The 17,397-nt window shown below is 41.8% G+C and overlaps 1 protein-coding gene across 9 annotated transcripts in view; it reads right to left on the bottom strand.

Annotated features, from left to right (window-relative positions):
- Positions 1–17,397, bottom strand: part of celf2 (cugbp, Elav-like family member 2) — a 435,899-nt gene that overhangs the window by 66,785 nt on the left and 351,717 nt on the right. For all 9 annotated transcript variants that reach the window (XM_041780689.1, XM_041780688.1, XM_041780686.1 and 6 more), the window contains one exon: positions 9,910–9,989. In XM_041780689.1, the coding sequence (XP_041636623.1) occupies positions 9,910–9,989 (80 nt within the window). The remainder of the gene's footprint in view (positions 1–9,909; positions 9,990–17,397) is intronic.

Genomic DNA, 17,397 nt, shown 5'->3' on the forward strand with positions numbered 1-17,397 from the left:
ATATTTGGTGAAAATATCTCACCATTAACTCCTCGCTGGTGATTCAGCATGGATTTATTTTGGATTCTGTTTCAGCACAGAGAGAGTTTGAGCTGCACACCGTGTCCCATGATGCACCGCTCTCACATCTTCAGACAATAAAGCGCTCCGAGTCTCACTGGAGCCGCTCTCACCTGGAGACGGATCTTCAGGGAAAACACTTTCCTCTCTGTTATTTTCGTCTCGTTCCTACAATCTTTGACAAATCTCCGACACAGAAACGCCGCGCTGCCATTCAGGTCTTTACAGGATGTACGTTAACGTCTGGATCACTCAAGGTGAGGAGACACAGGTGTCAACGTCTCCACGCTATACGCACGTTCCTTCAAAAAACCTTTAACCCGAACATCACTGCAGGCAGCAGAAAGCTTCTACTAGGGCTGGGCGATAGGGACCAAAACTTATAGCTCTATATATTTTAGCTGGTAGGTGAGACATGATCCGTAAAGGAATACCCAACTCTCATCACCAGGATGTTAAATAATGACATGATTCTAGAACAATCCCTGTCTCTTTAAAAACTGTTGTATCCATGCAGCCTGGGTCGCTCTCATCCTCTGAACTTCAGGTAGATGCTGAGGTAGGAAGATGATCGTTGTTTGGGTCTCAAAAATAATAGGAACAAAGCAGAAGTGGTTGTCAAGCTTTGTCCTTAGAGCCCCCATACAGGTATCTTAGCTGAGCCCCCCAACATCAGACCCTACCCTCTTCAAAACAAGCACATACTTATCCAAACCATTTGTTTGTATTGAATGTATTGGTCCTTTAATATTAACCCAGGCTCTGATGAGGGCCACACCACGGACTCTGAGGGCCACATCACAGATTCTGAGGGCCACATCACAGACTCTGAGGACCACATCACAGACTCTGAGGACCACATCACAGATTCTGAGGGCCACATCACAGACTCTGAGGGCCACGTCACAGACTCTGAGGGCCACATCACAGACTCTGAGGACCACATCGGAGACTCTGAGGACCACATCACAGACTATGAGGACCACATCACAGACTCTGAGGGCCACATCACAGACTCTGAGGGCCACATCACAGACTCTGAGGACCACATCGGAGACTCTGAGGACCACATCACAGACTCTGAGGGCCACATCACAGACTCTGAGGGCCACATCACAGACTCTGAGGACCACATCACAGACTCTGAGGGCAACTTTCAGGCTCTGTCTGGCCATTGTGTACTTTTAAGAGGTGTCTGACTCAGAATCTGTTGTCCAGCAGAAACGCTTCTGTACCACACCTGTGTTTTGACTGTTTGACTTCCTGACACGGCGTCACACCTGCTGATGATGATCCGGCCTTTCCAGGCAGATGGCCGCGACATGAATCCAAAAGCATCCATCATAATTACCCTGTCCTGGTCTAAATGCTGAAATTACAGCGTACGGCTCTCAGTCACAGCCATCCTCACACCTGCTCTGACCTCGTCTCATCACACAGACTCGATGAAAGCCCAACTTCTCCTCTGCCACAGAAGTTTGTGACGGACTTAAGCAGAAGTTCGCTCATCTAATAACGGTGCCCTCGCTCCCTGAAGCCAACTCTCAGAGACAAGCGTGAAGAGAGCATTACACATCGTTTCCTATCAGACGCTCGCACACGCAAAGTGAACTTATAAGCCGCGCTCCGTTTACTCTCAGAATCAATCTCTCATCGCTTTCAGGAGACTTCCTGTGCTCTCAACCTTCTCTGGCTGGTTATTTACCGCTCACAGAGCCTTTAAATGTCACAACATGTGATCTTCAGCCACTAATGGGAGAGCGGGAAGGTTTGTTAACTCCAACATTCACCTAGAATCCCCCTGTCTCCTCTCCCTCTTTAATTTGATGTTCTCTCCTCTTCCACCTCTATTTCCTGATTCATTTTAATGCTTCTGTTTGTTGTCAATAACCGGTCCAGTTGATTGTTTTCCTTCTTCGCTGTTTCTTGTTTTAATAATCAAATGCAGATTGTAGAGTGTTTTTACTCCACTTCTGTGTATTAAATGGACTACATAAAAGGCTCTGCTTTAATACTGAGCCCAGTAAATAACTATTAATATTAAAAGACCACATCAGGACGAAGCAGACGGTTTTATGGTCATGTTTGGTTCATAAAAATATCTTTCTGTTAAGTCCTGTCTACTCAGCATGCAAAATGCTTTAAAGGAATCAATTTAAAACGCATATTTTTGAAGTGCAGTGATTATAGAGCAGCCAATGATGGCTTTAAATCTACAGAAGAGGATGCATAATGTTTACTGACTATTACAGAAACACATATATTACCCATAGCGGTTTAAAGACTCGGTTCACAATTTATAGGAGATACTTAGAAGGCTTTGGACATTACTCACAGTCTCATCTGATGCTGATTATCGCATCAGTGCATCTTAAAATGTGCAAATAATCAAGTGAAGGACCAATAACAAAAAGGCACTAATATTAGAAACATTACACTGAGGGTGATTTCTCTAAATTAAGATGATAAAATCAATTAGATAATTAGAGCTTAACAGGTTAATCGTGATGCAAAATAATCTGAAATTAGCACATTAGTCCTCAGGACACGGCGTCTGTGGTTTCCTCTGACCACAGAACAGTTTTCCATGTTTCCTCAGTCCATGTGAAATGAGCTTTGGTCCAGAGAAGGCGGACCACGGTGTTTCTGGATCCTGTTCACATCTGGCTTCTCCTCTTCATGATCCAGCTTTAACTGTCATTGGTGGATGGCACAGCCAACTGTGTTGACAGACGATGATTTCTGGATTGTTCCTGAGCCCATGCAGTGATTTCACTACAGAATCATGCCTGTTTGTAATGCAGTGGCCCCTGAGGGCCCCTTCAGCCTTTGCTCACAGAGATTTCTCCAGATTCTCTGAATCTGTTGATGATATTATGGACTGTAGATGGAGGGAGATTCAAAGTCTTCACTATTTTATGTTGAGGAACATTTTTCTGAAATTGTTCCAAAATTTTTAGACTCAGTTTTTCACAGATTGGTGAACCTCTGCCCATCTTTACTTCTGAGAGACTCTGCCTCTCTCAAATGACTCTGCTGTTCACTTACATCTATAGGACATACCTTTCAGGACAGCAACATTAGGATACTGGCCAAAGAGGCTCACTGGTCTCTCTCTCCACCCTGGATCTCCCTCTCTCCACCCTCGCTCTCTCTCTCTCTCTCCACTCTGGATCTCTCTCTCTCCACCCTTGCTCTCTCTCCACCCTGGGTCTCTCTCTCTCCACCCTGGGTCCTCTCTCTCCACCCTCGCTCTCTCTCTCTCCACCCTTGCTCTCTCTCCACCCTGGGTCCCTCTCTCTCCACCCTCGCTCTCTCTCTCTCCACCCTTGCTCTCTCTCTCTCCACCCTTGCTCTCTATCTCCTCTCCACTCTGGAGTCGTGTTTGTTCACTATTTACACGCCCCTCGCCTTGACTGTCTCTCATGCTCTACTTAAGCTCTCGCCTGCGTGCGCTTGAACGCCTGTGCGTCTATGTGGTGCGGAGCGTGTGCACAGGCGGCGGGGGCGGCGGGATGTTCGAGGGGCCTCTGGTGTGACATGAGGTAAAAAAAAGGCGGAAATAGAAATCAGTGTTAATGGGACGGTGCACAGCGGAGAAACAGAGCCCTAAGCGAGTGTTTGTAAGGGGTGTGAATAATGTGAGGCACAAATCAACACGGTGACGACACTCACCATCACACCCCCCGTGTGTTTGTGTGTCTTTAGAGGTTCGACAGTGAATTACCTGTCGCACTCATATCCACTTTCATTACGGCCTGACATTCAGCCGGCGCCGCGCTAACGTCAGCAGTGTGTGCGTGCTCCTGAATGTCACGGCGTAATGAGAATGGATATGACAGTGACAGCACCATCAACCACCGGACGGCCCAGCTGCCTCCTGCTTCTCTAAGTGACATGTGCTGATGAAAACACACAAAAACACACAATCTCGCTCTATCTAAGACAGTGGGGTGCAATCGAGCCAAGACAATAACCAAACTCTATTTACCAGACCTCATTCCCTCATACCGACCCAAAGTAATTACTTTTAAATTGCAAAACTGAGGAACATTTACAAACGGTTGCGGCAATTTAGCTCCGCCTGGGGCTAGACAGCTTGTTTTCAAATGGAAATGAAGGTATTTTGCCATTGTCCACTGCAATATCGTTGTGTTATGGTTTAAAGCTTTTTTAAATTCTGTGTGCCTGATAAAAGCGAGAGACCCCGGCAGTGTTTACGGGGCCCATTGTGGCCGACGAGTGCTCTGAGCACGGATAATTCTAGCTTAACGCTAACGCTGTCGGAGGAGAGTGTCACTCCCTCTGCTGCTGCCGCTGCAGCTTGGACGCATAAATCAACTCGAGACTCTTCACCGATACTCACGGAGAGACAGGAAAATAGAAAATCCACTCTGAAACACTAGGGCTGGGCCAGACGGACCACAGATTACATCTCCACATGGCTTTGATATGATTCTAGTGAAAATCTCATCAGATTTAGCTCTGCTTAATGCCACTGGAACTAAAAGGAAATCTGAGATATCAGGCAATTTCTGCTTTTTAATCACCAAAAGTTCCAGACAAACTCTCATTTTAAAAACCACAGGTTTCAAATGATCAGTCTCCATTATTCTAGAGATCGATGGGATTCAAATGCAGAAACTTTCTGATCTTCAGGAATATTTTTGACCAACAGAAGGAGAGAAAACTGTCGACACTGCACAAATACATCGGCACCCTTTGCTGTGGAAGAGGAGGGATGTAAAGGTCCAGTTCCACCAATGTTGACTTAACCCTTTGGGCGCCACCGTTTCTTCAAGAAAATATTCAATTGTGATATCAAGATTTCAAAGACTGTAGCTTGAAAGTGGTCAGAGATAAAGGCATAATGTAGATGAGAAAAATCTTCAGTATGACCCAAAGTTTGGGGTGGGAGTAAATTCACTCATATTCTGACGTCACCAGGATTTTTTATTCCCACTACCTCTGTCAGTGTTCATGTTTTGACCACCGCTGCAACCCCCACCATGTCCCCACCCCGGCCCTGATGAGGAAAAGCATCGGCTTCGGTATGTGTTGCTTGTGGACTCTCATGGCGCACAGAGTCACTGTGGCTCTGACGTCATCACAGGGGTGACTATTCCACTATCCCTCCTGACATTATGAGTATTCTCGCTTAAATTCGCTCTCTTTCTCTCTTTTACACTCCTACTACAACCACTTCTACCACTTCCTCGTCTCCTTGACCGGCGGTGCGTCTTGAAACTCTCTCTCTCCAAAACTTTGAATAGAAACACGCCCACAAACGCTGCTGGGACTGAAGCTACTCACGTCCTGGTCATGAGACTGGTTTATGCCAATGATTTTTAGCAACATAGATTTATGAGCATTGTTAATTTCGATGCAATTCAGGATGTGAAAAACCTAAATCATTTTAGACCAAAATGGATAATTAAATTTATAAGGCTATAAAAATGTCATAAATCCATTTTTTTTCAAACATTTAAAAATGTTTAAACCAACCCCTTCCCTAATAGTAAATATAAAGAAATTACAAGTTTGAGAAATTTAAACCCCTTATTTTCCAGGTTCTCTCATGGTAATCCCTGGTGTTTAAGATGTAGGAAAAAATGAAAATCTTAGTTTTTCTCCAATATACTGCATGCAGAGTCCATTTTTTTCTTTCTGGATATCAGGGCCTGGTATATGCCAATGGTTTTCAGCAACATTCATTTTGATGCCTATATGTTTTTAACCCTCCTAGGCCCCTAAGGGTATTTTATACCCTAACCTTAGGGACACAGGAGGGTTGAAAAATAACGAAGTACTCATCACAAAAACTGGCATTTAAGGGGTTAAAATTTTGAAACTGATAATTTTCATTATACTTGGTGAGGACTGAAGTTACTTTAGATATTTATGCAAAAAAATTGGAATGATACAACAATACATAATTTTTTTATCAGAGGGTATTTTTTACCCTTAGGGACCCTTAGGGGTGTCACACTTTCTTTTAGGGACCTAGAAGGGTTAATGCAATTTAGAATGTGTGAGTCAAACCTGAGTCAATCTGGTCCAAAATGGCCCATTTCATATATTAGGCTTCATATATCATTATATTTTTTTTTTTTCAAACTTTGTTTTGGTTAATTATTTAACCCCTTGCCTAATTTCAAGTCTCAGGTATAAATGATGGTGGATTTTGGGGGTGGGGAGTTAAAATAGATAAGACATCACTCTTATGATAATATGTTGTTTACTTTAGCAAAAATGGCACCATCTGGTGGAATATACTGAAAATTACAACTTTAACAAAAATAAAAAGTAAAAGCCCCAGCATTTATGTCATGCATGTTTAAAATTCTTATAGCTCCAGGATCAAAACAATCTAATCATAATGGAAGTAGATGGGACCAAAATGGACACCAGGGGCACAAACGTCAGGATTTTTATTCATGGTGGATTATAGACGGAGTAAGAGTTAAGACAGGATTTTTAAAATGTGATAAAAATACAAAAGATTGCCAAAGCTCATGCCTGGGGCTTGAAAACTCATAAAATGATGCCAACAGGAATATGGAAATGTCCCAAACATGCAAAGGGACGCATGACGATTAATCTCATGCACACTTTGGTCAATCCAAGTGTGAGACACGAGAAATGCAAAAATCCCTTTTTCAGGCTTTTCTCACAATAATATGAGCCCCTGGCCTGTCCACAATCCCCTCAAGCATCAGACCCTCCCTTCCTTTTCCAGCTTTCAGAACATGTGTGCTGAAACAAGCCGTTCTCAGATTTTCCCCTCATGATGTCATGTGGCGAGTTAGCCCCTCCCCCAGGTTCGGTTGGCCCTCCCCACTTGGAAGAAAGTCCCGCCCTCCTCTCAGCTGAGAGGAGGATCAGGAGAGCCACATACATTAAGCCACATCCATTTCCTGAGAGGGGTGGAGTCAGACAGCTCAGTAAGATTTAAAGCCACAGGGCTGAAACAGCTCGTTCTGAGCAGGGCTGAGACAGAGGGGTTTTAGACATGCGGAAATCCAATACTGGAGTGTTTTTTCCACAACAAACTTCACAGCCATGTTTTGGGGACCTCTGAGACTGAAATAAACTTGTCTTAAAGTGTAAAATATGTGACCTTTAATGTCGCATTCCACTTAAAAACTCACAGACAGCTCAGGGGACAGGAGCTAGTTCCATACTTTCCTTCAAAATAAAAGCATGTCCAAACAGGAAGTCCCTTACCCCCCCTATCAGACAGTACAGAGATCCAGAATGAAATAGAAACAGATGTAAATGGGGCGTAAATGTCCAGTCAGGTGTCTCATGTTCATGGAGGAGGGCGTTTTTGAGCTCAGGATGCTAAAAAACAAAAATGGCTTTGTGCTGAAATTGACAGCCTCCTAGGGAGACACTAGGAACTAGTCATGCTTTAACTCACAAAAAACATGAAGAACTATCAAAATAGAGGGATGAATTCACAAAGAAAGGGGGAAACCTTTGCATATTTGGCACAATTTAGACAATGTTGAGTTTGTCTTTAAAGTTTAAAGACTAAAATGGAAAAAAAACCCTGCTCAATATGAGGCATTTAGGACTTCACAGGATTTTTACTTAGAACATAAATGCTCCCAAATCAGATAAAAATAAATATAACGATATTACACTTTTAGTAGACATTTCAAATAAAAGTCAGTAAGCATTACAGTTAATATTGGGGTAAAAGAGATTTTCGCACCCATTATTTTGGTTGAAAACACATCATTATATTCTAAAATGTCCATGTTTTTCCAGCCCTAGCGCTCTGCCAGCAGAGGGAGGAGCGTGAGTTCTCATGTCGGGGTCACAGCACATCAATAGCAGCCGTGATTATCATGATCAGCTCTAATGAGGGGCCACAGGGTGACACCACTCGTCTTTTCCCTTCCCCACAGCCTGTTATTACACTTTTTGTCTGTGTGCCTCACACACTAACACTGTCACACGCTCGCTCTCCCGTCTTACACCGTGTAATTCTCTCCCAATCACAGCCCTGTCATCCTGCCCCGTCTCCGGCCTGACAATGTTGACAACCGCGCCCTGAGAAAAAACCAAGGGAGCACAAAGGAGCTGCAGCCGGGTCGCCCATTACGGCCCCGCCGGGGTCGGCGTGCAGCTGATGAGGTCTGAAACAACACCTGCCCGCTGTGGCCGCTGTGTCAAAGGTGCTGATGCTTCTTTGACGCTTTTGAGACTCTGCCAAAAAGTTTTTACGAGTTAGAGAATGTGTAGCAGAAAAATGATGGATCTGGTCCAGAGAGAGGATGCTTCAGGAGCAGAATCTCCGAGACTGGATGCACATGAGGAGACCACACACAGATTTTTAACAATATGATCCTCTAAATATAGAACATTAGACCGCAGACCTAGGGAGACTTTCAGCTCAGGTTCAGTTTCAGTTATGATCCTGTAATGCAACACAACATGATTCAGCCAGAGAAACCACGCCTGCAGCGACAGCTGTTTTCCTCTAAAGCCCTGATTGGTCTGATCGTTCTCTGACCAAGAACAAACCAATCAGATTTGAGGTTTGGAAGATGGAAAAGACTGATGACAGACGTAGAATCTGCACAGTCCATCACCTTTGTGAGGACAGCAAGTGAAAGTAGAGGAGAGAATGCATCGATCCAACCATCATCCATCAATGCATCCAACCATCATCCATCAATGCATCCATCCATCCATCCATCTAGCCATCAACCCATCCATCCATCCATCCCTCCATCCATTCATCCAACCATCATCCATTCTTTCATCCATCCATCCAACCATCATCCATCAATGCATTCATCCAACCATCATCCATCAATGCATCCAACCATCATCCATCAATGCATCCATCCATCCATCCATCTAGCCATCAATCCATCCATCCATCCATCCATCCCTCCATCCATTCATCCAACCATCATCCATTCTTTCATCCATCCATCCAACCATCATCCATCAATGCATTCATCCATCCATCATCCATCCATGTATCCATCCATCCATCCACCCATCCATCCATCCATCATCCATTCATCCACTCATCTATCATCCATCCATCCATCCATGCATGCATGCATGCATGGATGGATGGATGGATGGATGGATGCATGCATGCATGCATGCATGCATCCATCCATCCATCCATCCATCTATCCACCCATCCATCCATCCATCCATCATCCATTCATCCACTCATCTATCATCCATCCATCCATCCATTATTCATCCATCATCCATCCATGCATGCATGCATGCATCCATCCATCATCCATCCATCCATGCATGCATGCATCCATCCATCCATCCATCCATGCATGCATGCATCCATCCATCTTGAATACCAGAATGGACCTCGAACTCCTGGAGAGGAACCATGCATGCACAGGGAGAACATGTCCTAAAGGAAGGATCAGTCCAACAAGGACTCAAACCAGGAACCTTCTTACTGTGAGGCCTTCATGCAGCCCTCATCAGATCCGTCTCCCTCTTATCCTCAGAATTTAGTTGACTTTGAGAGTTTTTTATCACATTTGTGTTGAAAAAATATATAAAACTGCTCTTAACGGTGAAAAAGCAATCATTAAATCTGTCTGTATTAGTGCCGCTGGAGACTTCACATTAATTTAACATCATTCAATTTACAGTCAAACCATGCAGAAAGTGTGATGAAAATGTTACTCAGCCAAGCCGAAGAAGTACAGTCATAGTATTGACTTTTACTGAGAGGTGACTCAGGGGCTTACAGAGCCGACATATTAAATTGCCAGCGTATTAAGCGAGCGATGTGAGTGTTTAAAGGAGAGAGAGAGAAAGAGAGAGGGCGAGAGAGTACAGTACCTCCATAGTCTGAGACTGGTGCATGGCTTTGATTGCATTCTGTGCCATAGCTCTGGTGGAAAACGTGACAAACGCACATCCTGTAGGAAGGAGGAGAGGGAGAGGAGGGAGGGATGGAGGGACAGTGGAAGGGAGAGAGGAAGGAAAGGAAGAGGGGAGGAGGAGGAGGAGGAGGAGGAGGGGAGACAAGAAAGAACAAAAACAAGACAAAAGGGTTGGACACATCGTTGTTATAAAAAAAACCCAAACAGAGATTGATACAGAGAACAGCTCACAGGCGGACAACAGTGTTCTCAGTCGCTGTGGAAACAACACAGTGTCATGACAACCACAACCCGGACCCCTATCCCAACATCTCGCCCCCCAACCACGGACAATCACAGACACTATCAGGGCTTTTGATTGGCTGTTGATGCCATCTAAACCTTCGACTTGACTTCCTTTTTTCCAGTGAGTGCATTTACATAGTATTCACAGCAGATAAAGAATGATATCTAAAGATAATACACACAGATATTTGGCCTGATGTAGGATGATGTTTATTATTGATTTGGGCTGATGTTAACAGACCATACAGGGCCATATTTACTGCAGATACTGTATATGCCAATACTTACTACCGATATAGACCAGCATTTACAGATGAAATGGTTGAAATTGAAAAAGCAGATATAGATTGATAATTACCTGTCATATAGGCCTATATTTACAGATGATAAAGGCAAACATACACAGCTGGTATAGGTTGATAATTACAGTATATTTAAGCCAATATTGACCACTGGTATAGTCCAGTAGTTGTAGCCAATTAAGGCTTATATTTAAAACTGAAACAGCTGATATTTACAGCTGAAAAAGATGGATATTTACAGCTGATATAGACTGATTTAACAGCTGAAATAGACTGATATTTCTAGCTGATACAGACTGATATTTACAGCTGATATAGACTGATATTTACAGCTGATGTAGACTGATATTTACAGCTGATATAGACTGACATTTACTGCTGATATTGAGAGATATTTACAGCTAATATAGACTGATATTTCTAGCTGATAAAGACTGATATTTACAGCTGATATAGAAAGATATTTACAGCTAATATAGACTGATATTTCTAGCTGATATAGACTGATATTTACAGCTGATATAGACTGACATTTACAGCTAATATAGACTGATATTTAGAGCTGATATAGACTGATATTTACAGCTGATATAGACTGATAATGACAGCTGATATAGACTGATATTAGCAGCTAATATAGACAGATATTTCTAGCTGATATAGACTGATATTTACAGCTGATATCAACTGATATTTACAGCTAATATAGACTGATATTTCTAGCTGATATACACTGATATTTACAGCTGATATAGACTGACATTTACAGCTAATATAGACTGATAATTACAGCTGATATAGACTGATAATCACAGCTGATATAGACTGATATTAGCAGCTAATATAGACTGATATTTCTAGCTGATATAGACTGATATTTACAGCTGATATAGACTGACATTTACAGCTAATATAGACTGATATTTACAGCTGATATAGACTGATAATGACAGCTGATATAGACTGATATTAGCAGCTAATATAGACTGATATTTCTAGCTGACACAGACTGATATTTACAGCTGATATGGACTGATATTTCTAGCTGATATAGACTGATATTTACAGCTGATATAGACTGATATTTACAGCTGATGTAGACTGATATTTACAGCTGATATAGACTGATATTTACAGCTGATATGGACTGATATTTACAGCTGATATAGACTGATTATTACAGCTAATATAGACTGATATTTCTAGCTGATACAGACTGATATTTACAGCTGATATAGACTGATAATTACAGCTGATATAGACTGATATTTCTAGCTGATATAGACTGATATTAGCAGCTAATATAGACAGATATTTACAGCTGATATAGACTGATATTTACAGCTGCTATAGACTGATATTTACAGCTGATATAGACTGATATTTACAGCTGATATAGACTGATATTTACAGCTGATATAGACTGATATTTACAGCTGATATAGACTGATAATTACAGCTGATATAGACTGATATTAGCAGCTGATATAGACTGGTATTTACATCTGATATAGACTGATATTTCTAGCTGATATAGATTGATATTTACAGCTGATAAAGACTGATATTATCAGCTGATATAGACTGATAATTACAGCTGATATAGACTGATATTTACAGCTGATATAGACAGATATTTACAGCTGATATAGACTGATAATTACAGCTGATATAGACTGATATTTCTAGCTGATATAGACTGATATTAGCAGCTAATATAGACAGATATTTACAGCTGATATAGACTGATATTAGCAGCTAATATAGACTGATATTCACAGCTGATATAGACTGATATTTACAACTGATATAGACTGATATTTCTAGCTGATATAGACTGGTATTTACATCTGATATAGACTGATATTAGCAGCTAATATAGACTGATATTCACAGCTGATATAGACTGATATTTACAACTGATATAGACTGATATTTCTAGCTGATAAAGACTGATATTCACAGCTGATATAGACTGATATTTACAGCTGATATAGACTGATATTTCTAGCTGATATAGACTGGTATTTACAGCTGATATAGACTGATATTTCTAGCTGATATAGACTGATATTTACATCTGATATAGACTGATATTTCTAGCTGATATAGACTGATATTTACTGCTGATATAGACTGATATTTCTAGCTGATATAGACTGATATTTACTGCTGATGTAGACTGATATTTACAGATGATATAGACTGATATTTACTGCTGCTATAGACAGATATTTACAGCTAATATAGACTGATATTTCTAGCTGATAAAGACTGATATTTACAGCTAATACTCATGGATGGTATGGGCTGATACTTACAGTTAAAATAGCTCAGTATTTACAGCCAATATAGGCTGATATTTACCCCTTGTAAAGGCATATTTACAGGAGATACAGGCCAATACTAAAAGATTATATAGACTGCTTACAGTGAATATAAGCTGATACTTCTGTGAGGCCTAATATTTCTAGCTGATATTAACCCTGATAAAAGCCAAAATCTATATATGATTTATGCAGATATTTACAGCAAATATACAAGTAGGTCAGTATCTGTAATTGATAATCAACAAGCCTTCAGGCCAAAATTTGCCCCTGATATAGACTACTATATTCAGATGATATTAGTCAATATTCACTACAGATTCAGGCAGATATTTAGAGTATGTATAGGTTGATATATACCTCTAATAGAGCCCAATATTCAAGCTAATATAGGCCGATATTTACAGCTTATTTAGGCAGATATTTACTTTGGATATAGATTGATTTGTAGCCAATATAAGCCAATATTTGCAGTAAATATAACCCTGCATTTATAGTATATATGGGCTGATATTTACTATCAACAAAGGCTGATAGTTAGAGCTGATATAGGCTGATATTTGCAGGTGATACAGGCGAATATCAGCCTTAAATATAGGTCGATGTGTACAACAAAATTAAGTGGACATTTACAGCCAATACAGACCAGTATTTGTCCTGATATAGGCCCAGTCTTACAACTAACATAGGCTAGTGTTTACAGGCAGTATAGCCCAATATTTACAGCTGATATAGGTGGTTATTTACCCCTGATATATACCAATAATTAAAGAGCATTCAGGCCAGTTTTTGTCCCTGATTTACGCAGTAATTCACAGTAAATATAGCTCAGTATTTACAGTTGATATCGGCTGATATTTATCATGACTACAGGCTGATACTTACCCCTGATAGAGGCCAATTTATGGCTCAACAGTAAAAATAGGCTGATATTTACAGCCTATATAGCTCAGTAATCATGGCATTTGTAGGCTGATATTTAGGCCGAACTTCATCAGAACTGGAAAACTAGAGTCCATGTAAATACACTCCCTCCTGTCTCCTTCTTTTTTTGTTGTTGCTCTTCGTCTGACCAAATTAGTCACACCTGAATTCTTCCTCTCAATAATTCAACAAAGTAAATTGGTCCAAATTTGCATGAAAGCCATCTGAATTCATTTTTTTGTCTGTCAGACTGGGTGCCCTCTTTCTCTCTTTGTCAAACAGGAGAGAGAATATGCTCAACAGGGCTGGGACAGAATATCTGCAGGGGCTTAAAAAGACAAGGATCAGGTGGAAAATCACATTAATTTCAGTCCACAGAGAGACGGGGAGGAGATGAGACGAGGCGTGGCCCACCTCCTCTGTGATTGACACTGGTTTAAGCCAATCAAGATGAGCCGGGGGCGGGGTTTAGGGGGAGTTTGTAATTGGTTCGGGGTAATGCGAGGTTGTGTTTGTCTGGCTGGTTAGGGAGTGATTAGAGGAGATAATGTGAGAAGTGCTTCAACAACCCCCCGGACTAATAATATGCTAACACACTCACCAAGCCACGTTAGCGCAGCCAGGCCTGAACTGATTACACACATGCTCACAGACACAGAAACAGACCAAACACGCTCAGGTTGGGCTGGCCCGCTCGTGGCTTGGCGATAGAGGAAACAGTCTGGGTCATCAGATAGACTCAGCCTGGCTGTTTGGATGAGATGAGGGGGGAGAGGGTGAGGATGGATAATGCAGCAGAGAGGAGGATGTGTAGAGGAATAGATGCCATCATTGTCCTCGTCCACCTCTATCAAAGCCGGCTGCTGCTGTGATAGAACGAGAGGCAGGGAGTGACGGATCGGGCCGAGGCTTTTTTCTCTTGCAGACAAGAGGCTTCTCCCCGACAACACAGAAAAATCTCTTCTTTAAGGCTGTGCGTTGATGGAGAGGTCCAAAAATCATGCTGGATGACCGAACATCATCGCTGCAAGAATCATATTACATTTAATTTGCAGGATGAAAACAGCTGGAGTGAACTGGAGGCTCTGTGAAAACGGAGAATAAAAACTGCCTCGCTGAAAGGATGGGTGATTTGTTGAGTAGTATTTAACAGGCCTGTGGTCGGATGAGCAGGACGGGACCTTTTGCAGCTTCTCCCCTGATTTTCAAGATTTATTTTAAGCTTTAAATGACATGCAACTCTCCTGTGTCAGATGCACAGTTCCCCAACTTTCAAGAGGGACAAACCACCAGGTTTTCCAGTGGATGGGACGTTGCACATTAATGCATATTTAAAATGCATTAACAAAGAAGATGGCTGCAAATAGCTACATCAGGAATGCATATTCATACCATGAACACAAATAGCTTCACAGCTGAAATGATCCGATGACACTTTTTCCAGATGGAAATGCAGAATAAATCGTGTGAAAATGTTTCAGACAGCTAGGAAAATATCAAGAGAGTCAGAGAAACATGAGCTCAGGTTAACTGTTAGCATCAGACATCAGAATGTTGTTCAGCACCGTAGCATGTCTGTGTTGAAAAAGTGTCAGCTGGACTACTCCTGTTGTGAAGAAGTTTGTGTTTTCTGCCTCTCAGCCACCGTAGGTTTCGGCTGAGGTGCATCTACCGTGGGTAAGGTGATGCATGCCCCTGCCACCAGACCATTGATGCTGTTGCAGGTTTTATTGTAAGCCGTGATGGCGTAACCATCCATGGTAGCCTGATGACAAGCTACCGAGTGCATAAAGTAAATAAAAACAGATTGCAATGATTGTCAAATCTCATAAACCCATATTTTACCATTCCTGCCTGCATCTCTGATGGTATGGGGTTGCATTAGTGCCTATGGCGTGGGCAGCTCTAACATCTGGAAAGAAACTATCAATGCTGGAAAGTAAAGAGAGCTTTTAGAGCAACATGTGCTCCCATCCAGACATCTCTGTCAGCAAGACCATGCTAAACCACAGACCACATCCATCACAACATCATGGCTTCACAGGAGAAGAGTCCAGGTCCTGAACTGGTCTGCCTGCAGTTCAACTATGTTGTTTATGATCTGCTGTGAGTAAAATCAGGGTTTGTGAGATTCGACAATCATTGCATTTTTTCTGCCCCAGCTTTTTTGGAACTGCAGCTGTATCTGACTAAGTAGAAGGCGTCGTTCTGCAGAGGTCTTATTAGCATCTTTAGTTTTTAGCTATGTCTGAAATCAAACAGTGAATTTGAACATATTTAGCTCCCTTCCACCTTGCTGCAGCATCTGAATCAGACTCTATCTGCTCCATATAAGCTGTTTTTAATCTTAACACCATCTTTTTGATCAGTATGTCTCGCTCCAGGGCCGGTATGAACCAGATTCAAACTTTGTGTCTTTCTGTCTTTGTGAACCGGAGGTTACTGCGGGTGAACTCTCATTGATTACTTCCTCGCTGACTTAACATAAAAGAGGAGGAAGATGATAAAAAGAAACTCAGGGTTATGAGACTCTGCAGCGCTGACCTAGTAAACATGCCGATGTGTCCTTTACAGAGGCGAGCCGCTGTGCTGGCTGTAGATAGGACATTCAAAAAGAGGGCATTTTTTTCAATGATCTATTTCAGAGGGGCCCATGATCTGTCATCTCTCTGCTGGGCTTCTCAAAGGTTGCCCCATCCTCTGCAGAGAGCGCTGCCCCAGAACTGGACCACTTCAGGAGGGGGCGTCCATTTGGGTTAGCCCTGCAGACCGGCCCCGATGAGTCTATTTATAAAAGCTACAACGTCATTGGTTGTCGTGGAATGGAAACTCCGAGCTTTGACTCCAATTGGCAGCTTTTTCCCCTACAAAGGTTTCTATCTTTAGCCATTTCTGCAGCGTGCTCGGTTTAGATCAGTGTTACTCAACCAAAGAGCCAAACTGGTGAAAATACCTTTGCAAGAGCCGCGATCTAAGTGGTGAGATGTGGCAAAAACAGCTTAAAGTAGCAGTAACAATAAGTTAAAGGTGGTTAAAATGGTCCAAAAGCAGCAAAAAATGTGTGAAAAGGGGCAAAAATAGGGAGAAAAGTGGAAAAAAGGGTCAGAAAGGAGCAATGACTGAGAAGTGGAAATAAATAGTCCAAAGGGGGCAGAAACACGGCAAAAAATGAGTGGAAAGTGACTAAAATGAAAAAACAAAAAACAAAAAGAGTGGCAAAAATGGGCAAAAAATAGGAAACTAGTGGTATTTAATGGCAAGAGACAGCTTAAATAGGCAAAAGTGGCATATAATGGTAAAAATAGGAAAAAAATGAGAAAAAATCGGATAAAAGCTGCAAAAATTGTGAAAAAGGGCAAAAATGGATAGAAGTGGCATAAATAAGTGGCAAAAATGTGCAAAAAATGGGAAAAAGTTTTTTAGATGGCAAAAAATGGGTGAACAGTGGTGAAAAGGGGCCAAATTGGCAAAAAAAATTGGAAACTAGTGGTATTTAATAGCAAATGGCAGCTTAAAAGGGCGGACAGTGACAAAAAATGGTTAAAAGTGGAAAAAATTGGATAAAAGCAGCAAAAATAAGATGCAAAAATGTGAAAAAGTCATATT

This window comes from Cheilinus undulatus, linkage group 23, assembly GCF_018320785.1.
Source record: "Cheilinus undulatus linkage group 23, ASM1832078v1, whole genome shotgun sequence".
Lineage (NCBI taxonomy): Eukaryota > Metazoa > Chordata > Actinopteri > Labriformes > Labridae > Cheilinus > Cheilinus undulatus.